We start from the raw sequence: 15463 nt of genomic DNA on the forward strand, positions 1-15463 counted from the left end.
TTTGGGGAGAGGAAGAGGAAGGAAAGTGAGCTTCCATCAGACTGGTTGATGGAAGACATCACATGCCAGAGGGGACTTCAGGGAACTGAGGCTGCCCAGATAGCAAGCATCTGTAAGGTAAATATTTTATACACAGTGCTAATGCAAGCTTGTATTTTAGAAAACAATGAAAACTCCCTTGTCATGTATTTTTTTGTCTTGTATTTCAAGCAAAATATTTGGTATTCACCTGTTTAATCTTTTTTTTTTTTTTTCCTGCAGTCTACTAAGCAGCCAAAACTAGTGATAGTGCCAGTAAAACAGAAGGGTTCCTCAAGTAAAATTTATTTGTTTTTCATCCCCCATGAAATATAACTCTCCACATCCAAAAAATGAAAAACAGTAAGGGGTCTGTTCTCCCCTTTCGGCACACGTGTAACTCCATTTAACAGCAGCAAGATTAACACGCACCCATTAACTCCTTGAATGCTTGCATGCTGCACACCACCAGCTGCCTAAAGCTGAGATAGGGGGATGCATGAATTCCATTTAGAAGCTACATTTTTTTAGCTCTTCACTTGGATCTTTTTTCTTTTTTTTTTTCTTCTTTTTTTTTCTTCTGTTTTTTTGAATTCTCATGTATGGCTGCAGCATCCATTTTTAACTTTTTGTAAAAGAGATAAAGCTTAAACAGAGTTTTCTAAGAGGGGGACAGAAAGAAGACAGAGGGTAATGTATTGCTGCAACTTCTAGCAGTAATTCAGGACAGCAGGAAATAAAAGACCCCCTCTTAGTAAAGCATCCCCTATTCAGAAGTCAAAACAAAATGTTGTGGTGTTATAATGTAATTCATTTTTTTACAAAGTACTTTAGGATCTACAAGATGCAAGAGACAGTAATAGCATTGTCTTTATTGATTTCCATCTCATTGTAATTTTGAGGTGTGCACACTTAGAAATGGTAGGAATCCATGGATCTGAAATGAAGCCAGCAAAATAGTGCAAATACACTGGAAATTTATGCAGTAATTTGACTTTACACTTTAACAATTAAGCTTGCTCTCATATTCAACCAGGAAAGAAAAGAGAAACTTAAAGCTGAATTAACTTCTTACTACCAAATTTTGCCTCTGAAAGCAGATCATTTTTTTTGGCCTGGCTGCATGTCTTATTTTCCATTTTCCTCTGCCTCCCACACGCTAATGACTTGTGCATGGAATTCTTTTACCCTATGAACATATTTTCTTTTGAAGCACAGTCTCCATGGAGGTGGAAAATGTGAACATGAAATGAAGCTTGCCATCAACTAAGAAAGTTAAAGATCTAGGAGCATGTACAACTCTATCCTAATAGTCACTTTGTCAAGACATAATTTACTGAGGTTTGGTTGCATGGCATAGTTCTGTATTTCCTTGAAGATGAATACTTTTTTTTTTTTTTTTTTTTTTTTTTTTTTACCTTTTTACCTTTGGGCATGTGATTTGCCAAGGCAGTTCTGTGCCCTGGTGAATTTGTCTTTTTGGACTGAAGTGACCCAGAAGAAACTTAGTGCTTAATCTTCATTATTGCTGAAATCTATAAGTAGATACATCCTAAGCACTGACAGTTCTTATGTATGGAGCGTAAATTGTAGCACCTGCTCCTTCAACCTCTGATGTTTTTTGGGCCAGAAGTTCTGTTTTGGTATTTGATGAAGAACCTGTTGATTTTGTTTTATAATGAGTAAATCTTTATGAGATATTTTCTTTATGCTGATTCCATACAAGCAATGTAGTGAGATTAATGTATCTCAAATGCTGTTATGCAGAAGGCCAAATAACAACCACCAGTGAAAGATACCTGTATGGATAGGTAGGGGGTGACAGTAGGATGGGGCAGATCCTGGAAATTCAGATGACACGTGCAGTTATTGCTGACAAGTTAACCTTCTGTAGAATCCTAAGCAAAGGCTTTGTCCCTTCTTTATGTTACTAGATCTTGAGGAAATTCACCAAAGTCTCGGGTGTGATTTTTTTTGTTTGTTTGCCTGCTTGTTTGCTTGCTTTGGTTTTGGGTTTCAAGCTTTATGATATTTTTTTAAGAAATATACCAAAAACTTAAATTAATTTTTGTACTACTGTATTTTTTTATACCACACAACTGATTCTCCCTGCATTTTCATATGATGCTTATAACTATAACTAATAGTCCTAATGAGAAGAAAGCAATCAGAGAAATAAGAGCCACTGAATGGCAAAAAGTCTAGACTGTAGTAGGCGTGGCGAGGAGACGGTGTGTGACGGGGTCAGGTTCCCTATGCTCAGGGCTTGCCAGGTGCTGTCCCACGATAGGACAGCGTGTATGCAAGGGGTGTAGACAAAGCGGGACGAGAATATTTAAGTGCCTGCTACATTTTAATAAACGCCATTTTGCTTCACCTATACTTGGGGTCTGTGTGAGCATTTGGCCCCGACCTGGTTAGGGGTCGGTTTCGCTGGCAAAGCAGCATCTTATGGGGTGGAAAATGAATGATGCAGAGAGAGCGGCAACACTAGACCAAATCTACTTGTAAGAGAAATGGTTTATAACTTTGGCAAGATTCAGAATAACCCTCAAGTTCTGCTTTACTTCATTGAGAAATTGCCAAAGTGCTGTGCACAGGGGTATCTCTGGATGAAGAAGAAATACAAAATAACTGTGTGTGCAAAGAAGTCATAAGACATAATGGAAATTATATCCATTGAAATAAATATCTTATGACAGAAACAGTGAAGAGAGACTTATTGTCAATTTTTGGCTCTTGAGCTACTTGTCTATCCATGTGCTTGTTTATAACATTTTTGTTTACATGATAATGGAGAGTAATTAGAAAAAAACTTCTACTGAATTATGAGAACTGTCAAGTTTTGTATGAAAACTATTAAAACTTTAAACAAAACAGTCTTCTGAAATCCTGTCCTTCTGGTCCCACGTCCTTATCTTGCTTTTACACTTTTGTTTAAACTGTTTCTTCTTTTCTCTTTTTTTTTTTTTTTTTTAATGTTTGGAGTTGACTCAATAACCTTGTTTTTTTTTTTTTGTTGTTTGTTTGTTTGTTTTTGTTTCTTCATTTTTGCAGATGTTAAAATGATGAAGCACTCTCTCCCTCTGGAGCAGCGCACAGCAGCCATGACACCTCTGCTCCACTGTGGAAGGTATGCTGCAGCCCGCTGCTGAATTGTTATGACATGTCTCTAGCAATCAGAAAGAAAAGCTGGGAAGAGCATGTGACCCAGTGGATGGGATTGGCTTTGGAATCTGTGGAGTATAATACAGCATGTCGTCATGGACTCGTAGCTGATAACTTGCAGATAAGTATGGAAAAAGATGAAATTTTGAGTGTGGACCGGAAAGAAAAATGTGCTTCATTTCCAGAGTGTTGTCATGGTGGAGAGCCAACTGGCTTTCCTGCGAAGCAGCTTGGAAATGTGTCAAAGGAATTGGATGAAAATGAAAACCATGAAGAAGAGCATTTTCTGGAGGCCAGCACAGAAACTCTAGTCCATGTGTCTGATGATGATGATGATGATGACGATGACTATCCTGCACTCAACCTGAACGGTGTTAATCACCACATCACTGCTGTTGGAAGGGAACTAAAAGACGAAGAAGAGAGTTTAAATGGAGCAGGCTCCTTAAGAGAGGTTGTACAAAAAACAGAGTGTAATGAGGAAGCTGAGACAGCTGGTATAATTGGAGATGGTGACACAGTTCCTAAAGATAAGATGGAAGGAGATATTTGTGGCAGTATTGGCCAAAGCCTGGAGCTTTGTAGTTATGAAGCCTTAAATGAGGTAGTACAAGTAGAGAAAGAAAATCTTTTTAATTCTCCAAATGTGAAAGAAATTATTATGCCTGGGAAACAGCTGCTTCATACTGCTGTAATTGCACAACAGCGCAGGAAATCTGATGCTTTTAAAGACAGCCTTGGAAAGTCTGAATGTAATGTGGTACAGAGTGGGATTTCTTCTGATTCATGCCCCAGCAGTGATAGACAGCCATGCTCAGTGGTGGAACCCAGTGAGTGCCTTATGCAATCTTCTCCTTGCTCTCATGTTCCGGCAGTGGAAAATGGTCTGGATGAAAGTGGTTTCACTGAACCTCAAGTGGCCCCTGAAAACAAATGCCTTTCAAATGTCAGTTCAGCAGAAGACACTCAGTGTTTACATTTAAGGATTGATTTGACCACACAAGAATATTCAGACAGTCAAGTGAAACTGCGCAAAAAAAAGGTAGGATGCTCATAAAGTACAGAGATTCTTTCTAATGTTTTCTCTCAATTTCTTACAAAGGTGATTCTGTGTCATATTGTTTGGAGATATTTTTTTTCCAGCCTTTTTCATTATGTTCTCAGCTTTTTCTTCAAATAGTGAAAAAAAATGTGACTATACAACAACTTAGTTTTGAGAACTCTTTTTAAGGTTTAAAAATGGCTGAACTGTGAATTTGAAAAGCACTTTGTATCCACTCTTTTATATATATGTGGTTTTATATGTTTTTTATGTGTTCTTCACAGCTAAATGAATAAGCACCTTCAATGAATTTGTTTTTTGGTTGTTTTTTTTTCTGCTGCTATCAGGTGTAATTAGTTAACTTACAAAAGAAAGTGTGTCTAGTGGCATGGAAGTCTTGTTTTAAAAGAGGGTGGAGGAACAGTGAAAAAGTGGAACTAAACTTTAAAAGGAAGAAAAGAAATGGGTGGGGGGAGGGGGAAGAAAAAGGAAAAAAAAATTGAAATTCTTTGGTTTTCAGCTAAGCCCTGTGAGAAAATGTTCTTACAAAAAGAAGTTCGAAACAATATTTTGTAATTTTAAAGTAGCCAGAGAGTTTCCCTTTCCACACAAAGTAAAAAGGAGCATAATTCTAAAGCTTTTAATGGACAGATTCTCCAGTAATAAAACTTCCATTGGCTTTTGTGGAAGGAGTTTTGCTGGCTGTGACACTACAGGATTCATCCTGAAATCTGGCTTTCCCAGCTATGCTGCTAATTCTTGCTAAGAACCAGTGTCTAATTGTTTACTCCTTCCTCCTCTCTCTCTCTTTTTTTTTAAATTTGATATCATTCAGCCTTTTTTGACTGTTTTTTTGTTTTTTGTTTTTGTTTTTTGTCAATCAGGTTTCTATTAATTCTGGTGTTTTTTTTTCCATCAGCTATAGCATCTCAGTAGAACTGCAACTCTCAGAGCACAAACTCACATATCTAAAGTACTGTACTCCAACATAGTATCCTGAGTTGCTGGCCACTGCTCCCCTGTGGTAAAATTAACACTCAAGTTACATGATTGAAAGCTGAACAGTTGCAAAAGATTTCAGAAGCTCAGAATGCCAGTTTTCCTTTAGTAGTTCATGCAATCTGTTAATGCAGTAGCTCTTCAACTGACCGCAGCAGCTATGACTGTTACAATTATAAAACAGGATGAACCACGTAGAAGGACCAGAAAAGCTGAACTTAACTAATGGGTAGATAACAGTTCCAATTTATACCATATTTGATAACTATATAACTATATAACTATATAACTATATAAATATATTCTCAACTGTGCTTTCTGCATTTATTTTTCTTTTTTACTAAGCGTATTTGTTCATATTCAGGCATACTTTTCCTACTGTTAGCAGGTTTCATTTTTATAGTGTAGTTTCAAACTCTGAAAATATAAAAATATGGGTTTAACTTCTATTTATTATGTACAGATACATCACAACTCTGTCCACAATAACTTCCATTGTAATGTATTTTTAATAGCTTTGAAAATGGTAGTTACTGTGGATCTTAAAATTGAGAACATATTTGTGCTTTGTGTTTGTGCCTTTAAGTATTTATATAGAATGTAAAGGTTCCAATGAGAATAGCTAAGAAAGTAAATTAACCATAGAAAGAAGCAAAATAAGTTGTTTCTTTGGGGAGGGATGTGAGTTGCATGGCTGCAGCAACTGCAAAGCTGCACTCATGGTCAAGGGGACAGAGTCTAGAGATCTAAGGATCTGTCTTGTAACACTGTGGTTAAAGAACTCTACCAAAAAGAGGAAAGCTGTGATATGCTGTTGCTTCTGATGTTATTTATCTCTAAGTCTGCAGGACACTTCTACAAACTATGTTCCTGTTTGTGGGATTTTATGACTTATAGCTAATCATATGTTATGTTACAAAAAGGCCTGTCTGTGCTGGTAATGATCTGTAATGAAAAATGTGCCTATGTTTACAAACGCTCCCTGAAAGCCACTTTTGTAACTTTAACAAGACATCAGAAAAACAACTGACTTGAAACTGAATCCATCCATAAAAGTCAAGTATTTGCTTTGCAGTGACAGGAAGACTTAAGGAATTGGGAATGATATATAAAACCTTTTCTCTCAAGGTCAGCAGTTCAAACTAAAATGTACCACTGTCTGATTAATGGTCAGCATCAATTATTGTTGCACCTAAATATATATTCATAAGGGTCAGAATATTGGAAGAAGAATATGGAGATAAATTGCTAGAGATATTTGGCACTTGCACCTTGAAATGGTGCCTTGTGGGATCACAGAAAAGTGCTGAACATCAGGTACCTCAGTGACAACTAAGATCTTAGGACCTCTGAGTAGAGATCATTCTGCTCTTCCTGGTAACAAATTCTTCTGAAAACCTGTTCCTCGTTAACATATTTTAAACTGCTTTTAATTGTGGAAACAGAGCATGACCTCTCCTCTTATCTTTAGATCTGCTGCTTTCAGACTAAAGCTGAGTTGAGATAGCATGGATCTGTGGAGCTTGCTTTGCAGATGAATGTTATTTTGAGGGCTTAAGGTCTTAAAGTTTAGTACCTTTGACCAACGTTAGCTCTACTGCTGAAGATTGCTTTAGTCTTGATGGATGTGCTGACACTGCAGATGCTTTTTGCAAACAGGTCCAGCTGTTACAGCATTCTTTCAAGTTGCTAACATTCATATGGTTGATGCATAGTACCCTCTTCTCCTTTGCTTTCTGAAAAAGACTTCCTAGGTTTCCGAAGTAGGAAGGGCATGAATATAATTGTGAGAAGATAATGATGTTAGGTCTAAATGAAAGAGACTGCAATAATCAAGCTTTCCACCTTCTCTCTTGACTGAAAACCAATTCTGTTTATCCACTACATAAAACCAATGGTAACTAATAGTGCAGAATAGCAAAGCATAAATGAATTTGTTGAATGTGGTTACAGCAGTTAGTATCTACTGTGTGCTGTCCTTGCTTAAATATATTTTAGATTTAGAAAAGTTATAATCGTAAGTTCTCAGTTTCCAAAAAACTGGAATAATCTTTGAAACTAATGACTGCTCTGTAATGTTTTTAATTCTCAGAAATCCCAATGGCTTGCAGTATGTTCACGCATAGTGCAGTAGAAGTATTAGAGAAAAATACTATGTAAAACCAGAAACCATTATTTATTCTCAAGTAAATACTACTACAAAAAAAAAAAAAAAAAAAAAGTGGAGGACAGTGGCCATTACTCTATAAAGAATCTTGTGAATATTTTCTTATGCCCTCCAAGTTGCACAGTTGCACATTTCATCAGTTTTAGAGATAACCAGCAAAATCCCCACTGAGGACTACTGAGTTGGTGCACAAGTGCATCAGAACTGTAACATACTAGTTGAAACCATTTTTCAACACAAAGTAGTAAGGTTTCACAATAAATTCTCACTTCCTATCAAAATCGCTGACAGTTTTGGTGTTGCAAGCTGTAGTATTCTCCCAGGTGCTCTTCATATCCAGACCAGGCATTGGCACACATTGGCACACCCATCTCCGCCCATTTAGGGAATCTTTCAGAGAGGCCAGCTGCTCACCTGTGCATCCTGCCTGTCCTGGAGGAAGTCTTGGTTTTCACCTCTGCGCTCTCTGTGGTGAGCCTGGTGGCACGAGGTGGAGGAGGATTTTACTGGGAGGTGTAAGGTTCCCTGAGTCTGGATATGTACAGCAGAGCTCTGACTGTACCTGTTTTTGTTGCCGCTCCTGCCTATTCTCTTTGTTAGCAGATTTTTCTCTCAGGATTTGCCAGTGAAATCTGTTATGCAGCTTATCTATTTTGAATGTGTGCTTCTTGACTGTATGGAGTGCATGTTCTCTGTGGCCTATAAAATAGAGGTACTGTTTGTATATTGTTTTGCTATGCAGATATTCGATAAACAATTAGATTAAAAAATTAATAAATTTTGTAAGATGAGCAGTGAAAGAGTGCAGGTATATTTATTGCAAAGGAAGTGAAAAGAAATAAGAAATCAATATATGGTTGGTTTCAGGAAAGGTAGTTGATATATTGTGCCTGGTGATTTGGAGTTTATGTCAGTTCTATTCCTTCCAAGAATATGTATCCAGGATATTACTTTAGGAAGAACTAATTGAAATGTCAAACTAATTGAAGTATATTTGGTGTATTTTTATCAGTTTCTCTTCGTGTGTAATCCTAGACTGCATTTAAGTTTCATTAAAAGATTTTGCTTATGTGATTCTGAAATTTAGCAACGATTTCGGAGTATGATTTCCTCATTGTTCTTTTATCAAAATTCCATTTTATATTTACTACTTCTCATTCTTTGTGGTGGCCTACTGAAAAGCTTTCCAGTTTCAAGTAGTCAATGTTATTTCTAAGACATTTTTACAAGACTAAAGAGTATAACAATCAGGGCTATTTCCTAGTGCTTGTTATTACTGATGCTGTTTTAATCCAGATTTCTAGACTATATGCTCTGTGATTTGCAAAGGATACTTAAGGATATGACCAAGATAAGCCATTATCAATAAGATGCAAATTAATTTAAGAAAAAGATAATCAAAAGAATGGCAGTAATTGAAGAAAGAAGCCTGGGTAGAAGCAGATGACCAAGTTCTATAAAGCAGTGCCTTTTCCTCATGTTAAAACTGTGAGCTCTGAAATGTGGTTTTGCATTTTCTGTACTGACGCAATACAGTTTGTTTCATTATTTCATCAATTACTATTATATTAATATTTGAAAAGAAAAGTTTTGTTAATTGAATTCAGACCTTTCTGTCCATATTTGCTACCTGAGTTTGTGAGGTGTGAAGACTGACTCTCTTCTGTTATAATCTGTAGTAAATTCTGTTTCGTAAGACTAACATGTTGCTTCTTATGGTGAGTTAGAAAGCATTAGGTTTTTCTTTTAAAAGTAGCGTGGACCTGTTGAGAACAATAGTATCCAACATTTTAGATCTATTTCTTATTTTATTGTTGTAAAAATACCAGACACGAGTTTCCAGAATTGTCACAAAGTTTGTCTTTCTGAATTCTTAATCTCCATTTGCCACAATCCTGTCTTTGTTGAACTGGGATAATTTAATGGTACTTCCATTTTCAATTCAGTTTTTAAGTTATAATTTAGCATAGCTATTAGAATATACTTCTGTATGGAAATTTTTTTATTGATGTTCTAGGTTAAATTATTGCTACTTAAGTAATAATGGCTGATGCGGACTTGCAAACTAGCTGGAGTTGCATTCTAACAAACTCAGGTCAACTTAAGCACATGTCCTGGCTTGAAAACATGACAGCACAGAAGATGAAAGTACAGAAATAAATAACAAGAAAATGCAGAAACAATTAAAAATTGGAACGTTAATTTTGCTATATCCTGATTTGGCTATAGAAAATTGAATTTACTTTATCCTAAGCTTTAGCCTGCAAATGTGGGTCAGCTAGAGCACTATGATTTAAAATGGAACTACAGGAAAGAAGGGGACAGACTCTTAAGTGGAGTCTGAGGTGATAGAAAAAAGGGAAATGGTTTCAAGCTTCATTCAGGAGCATAGATTTAGGTTAGATATAAGGAAACAATCTTTTACAGTAGGGGTGGTGAGGCACTGTAATGTAACCCTAGGTAACCTAGGGATTTGGTTGGTGCCGTGTCCATGGAGACTTTCAACGTGAGGATGGATAAAACATTGGACAACCTGGTCTGGCTGTGCTGTCCCTGTTCATTGCCGGGGAGTTGGACTAGATGACCTTCAGAGGCACTTCCAACTATAAGGATTCTATGATTCTATAGCTGTAAAAGTTAGTGATTTTATTTAATTTGTCCCCTTCCCCACCAAAAAAAAAAAGTAATAATATATGCATTTTGTAGTTTGTTTTCCCATTATGTATTTTCTAAAAAAAACATTATCTTGCAAATATTCTAGTGCAATTCAACAAGCAGAATGTGATCTCCTACATTCTCAGATTATGAAGGCTATCAGAAATTCCAAAAATATGAACAACAGTGGTCATAGGAGAGACCAAGGCTTCATGTCTTAAATACAGACATCAGGAAAGAATTAATGCATTCAGTGGAATGACTGTGGGTTTTTTTGAGTATGTTTAAGTGCCTTGCTGAACTTGGGTGTTACAACCTTGGAACAGAAGCTAATAACTGTAGAAGCACACATCACAGCAAAATTGCATTTGAATCATATGGTTCTTTTACTCTATTTCCTGCATAATTCAGGCCAGATCTTATGCCAGAATTGCTTTGTTTGCATACACAAGAATGAATAATACCATCTTGGCATCTAGGGAATGATTTTGTGAAGGACAACAGTGAATGCAAATATTAGAAATTTGATAATCTCTTTTTAAAGATGACCATCCAAACAGTTTGAATGTTTTCTCATGCTTTTGTTCTGCATCTGAATCTCTTTTCATTTTCAGACTCAGTTTCTAAACATTTTAGGAAATAATATAGATCTGCTTTTCCAAACTCATAATGTTAATATGAACACTATCTAAAATTGATGAGAGACCTGAAGCCACAGCAGCTTTTGGAAGGTTAGTTGAAACTCATGTCTTAGAACTAGTCTGTAGTATTAGTACAGTGGGCTACAGAGATCAACAGTTGCTTCACCACAAAGAATTTGCTGCATTTGCACATTGCTACTAAATGGTCATAATTTTAAAGGCACCAGGAGGAATCTGGCGATCGCTGTAAGTAAAGCAAAATGAGTAGTATGATTTCTTTAACAACAAAAACAAACAGACGAAAACAAAAGAAAAGCTTAAACCATCTAGGCTGTCACAAATATTTCTCTTTTCTGCACTGAAAACTTACTTCCTAAATTTGCCATTTAACAATGAAGATGTAATACAAAAAATATAAATTATTTAAAACAACTGGTTTTAATTTTTTTTAATTGTGCATATTAGCTATGGTAATTAGTGGAAGTACTGATCATAAAACATTCCTATTAATGTGATTAGATGACTATGAATTTTCTCTATCACTCTCACAAAAATATGTATTATAAATATTGTCTCCATCTGGGAAGCTAAAGAATGCTTTCCCACAGACTTCCTTTATGTTTGGACTGAAGTATGATGTATTTCAAACAATCTGAAAAGTATTTAAAACAAGCTCAGAACAGGATGGGATGATTGCCAGGCCATTACAGTATAACCTTTATGCAAATTTTACTTTGGCACATTTTTGTGACAGTGCTCCGCAATAAATTTTAGAGGCTGCCAGAGTTGTCTAGACTACAAACCGAGAGACTGTTGCACATCAAGTTGTGCATTAGTTGGATTTCAGCTACCTAAAATGGTCATGAAAGTATTTGTATTTATACATGATTCATAGCCACACATGATCGTTCCACCAAAGTGATATTAGACACTTCCACAATCAATACATTTCACACAGTTAATACTGAGAAATTTCTGATTTTGCCTGAGTTTGAAATAATTGATAGAAATGAAACTTGTGAAACATTTTTGGTTGCTTTTAAAACAAATCTTTAGGAAGTTCTGATTGGAAAAGGACAATTTTTTGCTGTTTGTAATCTATAAATTGTTATTTCTAGGTCATGGTAAGTGGACCAATGACTGACTTCCTAAAATGGCATAAGAATAGAAAATGCACTGCATTTTTGTGGCTAAGACTTTGCAGTAGTAACAACTTTACCATGGCTGTTAAGGAGTGTTTGGCCATAGTACTACATTGGTGGGTAAGTCCACAGGTATCTGACCAATTCCAATAATGAAAAGTATAGAAAGTAATTGAGGCCCCAAAGGGCTTAACTGTATCAGGGTGGGAGCAATCTGCAAAATGTTTTTCACGGCTTTTCTTATGCTTACTTCCAAACATGGCAGTACTTGTTGAAAGCTACCTAAAAATGTGTTGGTCACGCTCATGTCCTTGTGCAGCTCTCTTGCAATGGCAATGTAAGAGGTTTGTGGTGACGAGATGGTCTATGTCACAGATAGGGTGTATTGAACATTGCTTTGCAAAATGAAATAATACTGCTTCTGCTGCCAAAAAGCATTCCAAGCTCCAGAGGATATAGCCTAAAATGGTTATGAATTCAAATTTAGAAGGATATTCTTTCCCCAAGGAAAAAAATCTGAGCAACAGTGCAACTCTCTGTATGTATGTATGTGTGTGTGTATGCTGGGGTCAATGACAAATGTAAACCAGATCCTTAGTCTCCTTCGTAAGTCTGTTATAGCTGATGTCTTGCACTTCTACAATGGTAGAATACAAGGAATTTGGCTTATGCATGCTCTGTTAATGAAAAGTTGGCTCTCTGTAACCCAAGGATGTCCTTTGATAATGTGCCCTATTACAGTAATAACCTTCATATCTTGAGTTTCATATTGTTTTGCAGTCTCACTTTACATAAGACTTAAAATAGCAAGTGTAATATGTGAAATATTTATGTTAAATGGAAACTTGTTTATCCTTTCCTGTGGGATGCCTCCTTCCCAAACATTTTGCACAAAACAGATTCGGTTAAACAAAGGTTGTTATCTCACTCACTTGGATAGTTTTTCTTTAACATAAAATATATTTCTCAATATATCCACTAATAACAGCAACAACGACAACAAAAAAAACTCTTAAGAAGCTGATTCTGTTCTTGTACTATAGGTTTTCATATCTTGGGTGTTATTATTGTTATCTTTCTCAGCTCACAGAAAAAACTCCTAAATGAAATGTTTCCAAGCATTCCTCACTACTGATGGTAAAATTCAAGGACAATTTTGGGAGACATTTCTCCATAGCTGTCCCTTGGTTAACATTCTTGTGGATGATATTGTGCAGGACTTGTAATTTAGCAAATTCCCCAAACATCCTATTAAGCTTTTGAGAAAATCATATTGCATTGCTTACTGCAGGTTCTTTTGCAATGTGTGTTTTATGTGAATCAATTGCACATTTGCATACTAAAGCCTATGAATAGTTACAACTGGTGTTGAAGCAGCTTTTATCCGATTCAGAAGAAAAGGTTATGTTTCTGAATTCTACTCTCCTGGGAACAGAAACTTCAAATTAGAATGTATTTTTTTTTTTCTTTTTCTTTTCTTTAGTGTCAGCCACACCCTCAGACAAAAAAAAATCATCTTATACGTATTCTTTTTGTGAGCTTGTTAAAAATTACTAATTCTTCCCCTTCATTCCTGCCTTTCCAGAAATTATGTGATTATTTTTTCCTTATTTCATGCATTATGCTCAGTGTGGCAGTATTAAACTTCTTACACTTATTTCTTCTCAATTTTGTGTAAGGGAAAGATCACTCAGTGATTTAAGTGTGTTGTGCATTTCTTTGCTTGTGAATATCATCACTTCATAGGATTTCATTTTGGGCTTAATGCAGGAGCCACACAGAGCGATACACTCAATGAACAGGTTAGGAAGGGAATATGAAGTTGTTGGAAAAACGATGAGAGGTTTCCATGATTTGTTCTAAACTTTTTTTGTGACAAAAGAGTTCTGTTCTAAACACCAACACATTCATAGTCCCATTACCCAGCCTCATTTCTGTAGTTGGGTAAAACCTCTGCTCAAATCCTTTTAAAAGTCTGTCTGACAAAATACGTGTGTATGTGTCTATATGTGTATATATAAAATAACTTCTCATAACTTGGTCAGCTGATATAGCATACAGTGGCTTGTTCCCTGGTTCTGTGCTTCCTTTCCTAGTCCCTTCCATTTCACTTTTTAACAGCTTGAACCCTGAGAAAATGACAAAGAAAGCCTATCCTCTGTGAAGCAAAAGCACTGCCTCATGGAGCATAATAATGACAGCTTAAATGTCAGCAGAGTTAGTCATTGATGATTGTCTCAGGATTCAAAAAGATGTTTTTTATTTTCTAACTGTGGCATTCAGCAGGAATGTTTACCAGCAGCAAAGTGTAATTGTGAAGCTTTGATCTTTGCTTTGAAACATCTTTTAAAGTGTAAAGAAAACTCAGCTATGCTGAGAGCAGTGTTAGAGGCTATTTCTGGATTTAGACCAGAATTCTGGAGGTGAAAGGACACTTCTGCAGTTCTCTCAACATGTCCCTGGGAAAGTTAAAAATAAGCCTTAACTTAAAAAAAAAAAAAAAAAAAAAAAAAAAAATTGGCACTTATTATTTGAGAAATTTTTTTATTCCAGGAACTGCCTCATGTAGCAGAAATTTATTTACCATCTGTGTAGACTTGAAAAATTTTCCGTCCTACCAGATACACAACTGAAATAGAAACAGATTTTCCATCCCTATGCTTTCTACCAGCCTCTGCTATAAGAGTACTGTTTTAAAAACTTATGAAAATTTTGTTTTGACCAAAGTGGGATAACACAATTATAACCAATCTGTTAAACTCTGAGCTTCTGCTTGTGATATCTCATGATGTCACCTCACTGTTGCTGAAGCATAGCACTTGGAGGTGGGAAAGGAGGATTTCACAGAGCTAGTAGCTGAAAGTATGTTCTTGTTTTAATTACTGTTACAGCAATTTTAATCAGTTACAATACTGACTCCTAAAAAAGTCATTTGTGAAATGTTTTCACGTGAGTACATATGCACTTCCTTAATTTCGTAGCTCTGCAACTATAGGAGGAAAAAGAAAAGATTAAAACAAAAATAATGAACCCAGAAGTAACCCATCCCTTAAAATGGGGAGAAATCTGCCTGCCTATTTTTAACTCAGCATATCACTTCTAAGTAATCACATTAATACACAAGCCAGAAAACAACACAAGCAATTCCTCTGAGAGAGAAAAGAGGAAGTTATTCAGAATGTCAGAGTACATAAGTGCTGCTTTTGTTTGTAGTTCCTGGGTTTTTTGGGGTTTTTTTGTTTGTTTCTTTGTTTGTTTTGAGGTCAGGGCTTTTTTTTTCTTTTTTTTTCCCTTTTGTGTATTCTTGTGGGTACACTTTACTTCTGCTTTTATGCACACAGAGGATCCACAAGAACCAGTGTCTGATTTATTGCTGGCTCAGATGTGTTTTTTGGTCCCATCTGCTGAAATAATACACATGTGAGGAGCAAGCTTGGTGTGAAAGGCAGGTGTCAAACCTTTCTCTGTGAAGTCCAGCATGCTGATTTGCTAAAGAATAAGCTATCTGCCATTCTTATTATTAGCACACTTCTTTCTCCCTTATCTATTTTTACTTTCCCCAGTGCTCATTTTTTCTGGCTGGAGAGGCTTATCCTATACTGGTCCATGACAGATGCTTTTGCTCTCATTA

General features: G+C 36.1%; 1 protein-coding gene across 3 annotated transcripts in view; it reads left to right on the plus strand.

The window, feature by feature from the left end:
* DLC1 (DLC1 Rho GTPase activating protein) overlaps positions 1-15463 on the plus strand; it is a 219560-nt gene that overhangs the window by 12457 nt on the left and 191640 nt on the right. For all 3 annotated transcript variants that reach the window (XM_090139400.1, XM_090139401.1, XM_090139402.1), the window contains one exon: positions 3076-4228. In XM_090139400.1, coding sequence (XP_089995526.1) covers positions 3185-4228 — 1044 coding nt within the window. In that variant the 5' untranslated portion in view covers positions 3076-3184. The remainder of the gene's footprint in view (positions 1-3075; positions 4229-15463) is intronic.

The sequence above is a fragment of the Phasianus colchicus genome, chromosome 4 (genome assembly GCF_987193195.1).
Source record: "Phasianus colchicus chromosome 4, bPhaCol1.hap1.1, whole genome shotgun sequence".
NCBI classification, from domain to species: Eukaryota; Metazoa; Chordata; class Aves; order Galliformes; family Phasianidae; genus Phasianus; species Phasianus colchicus.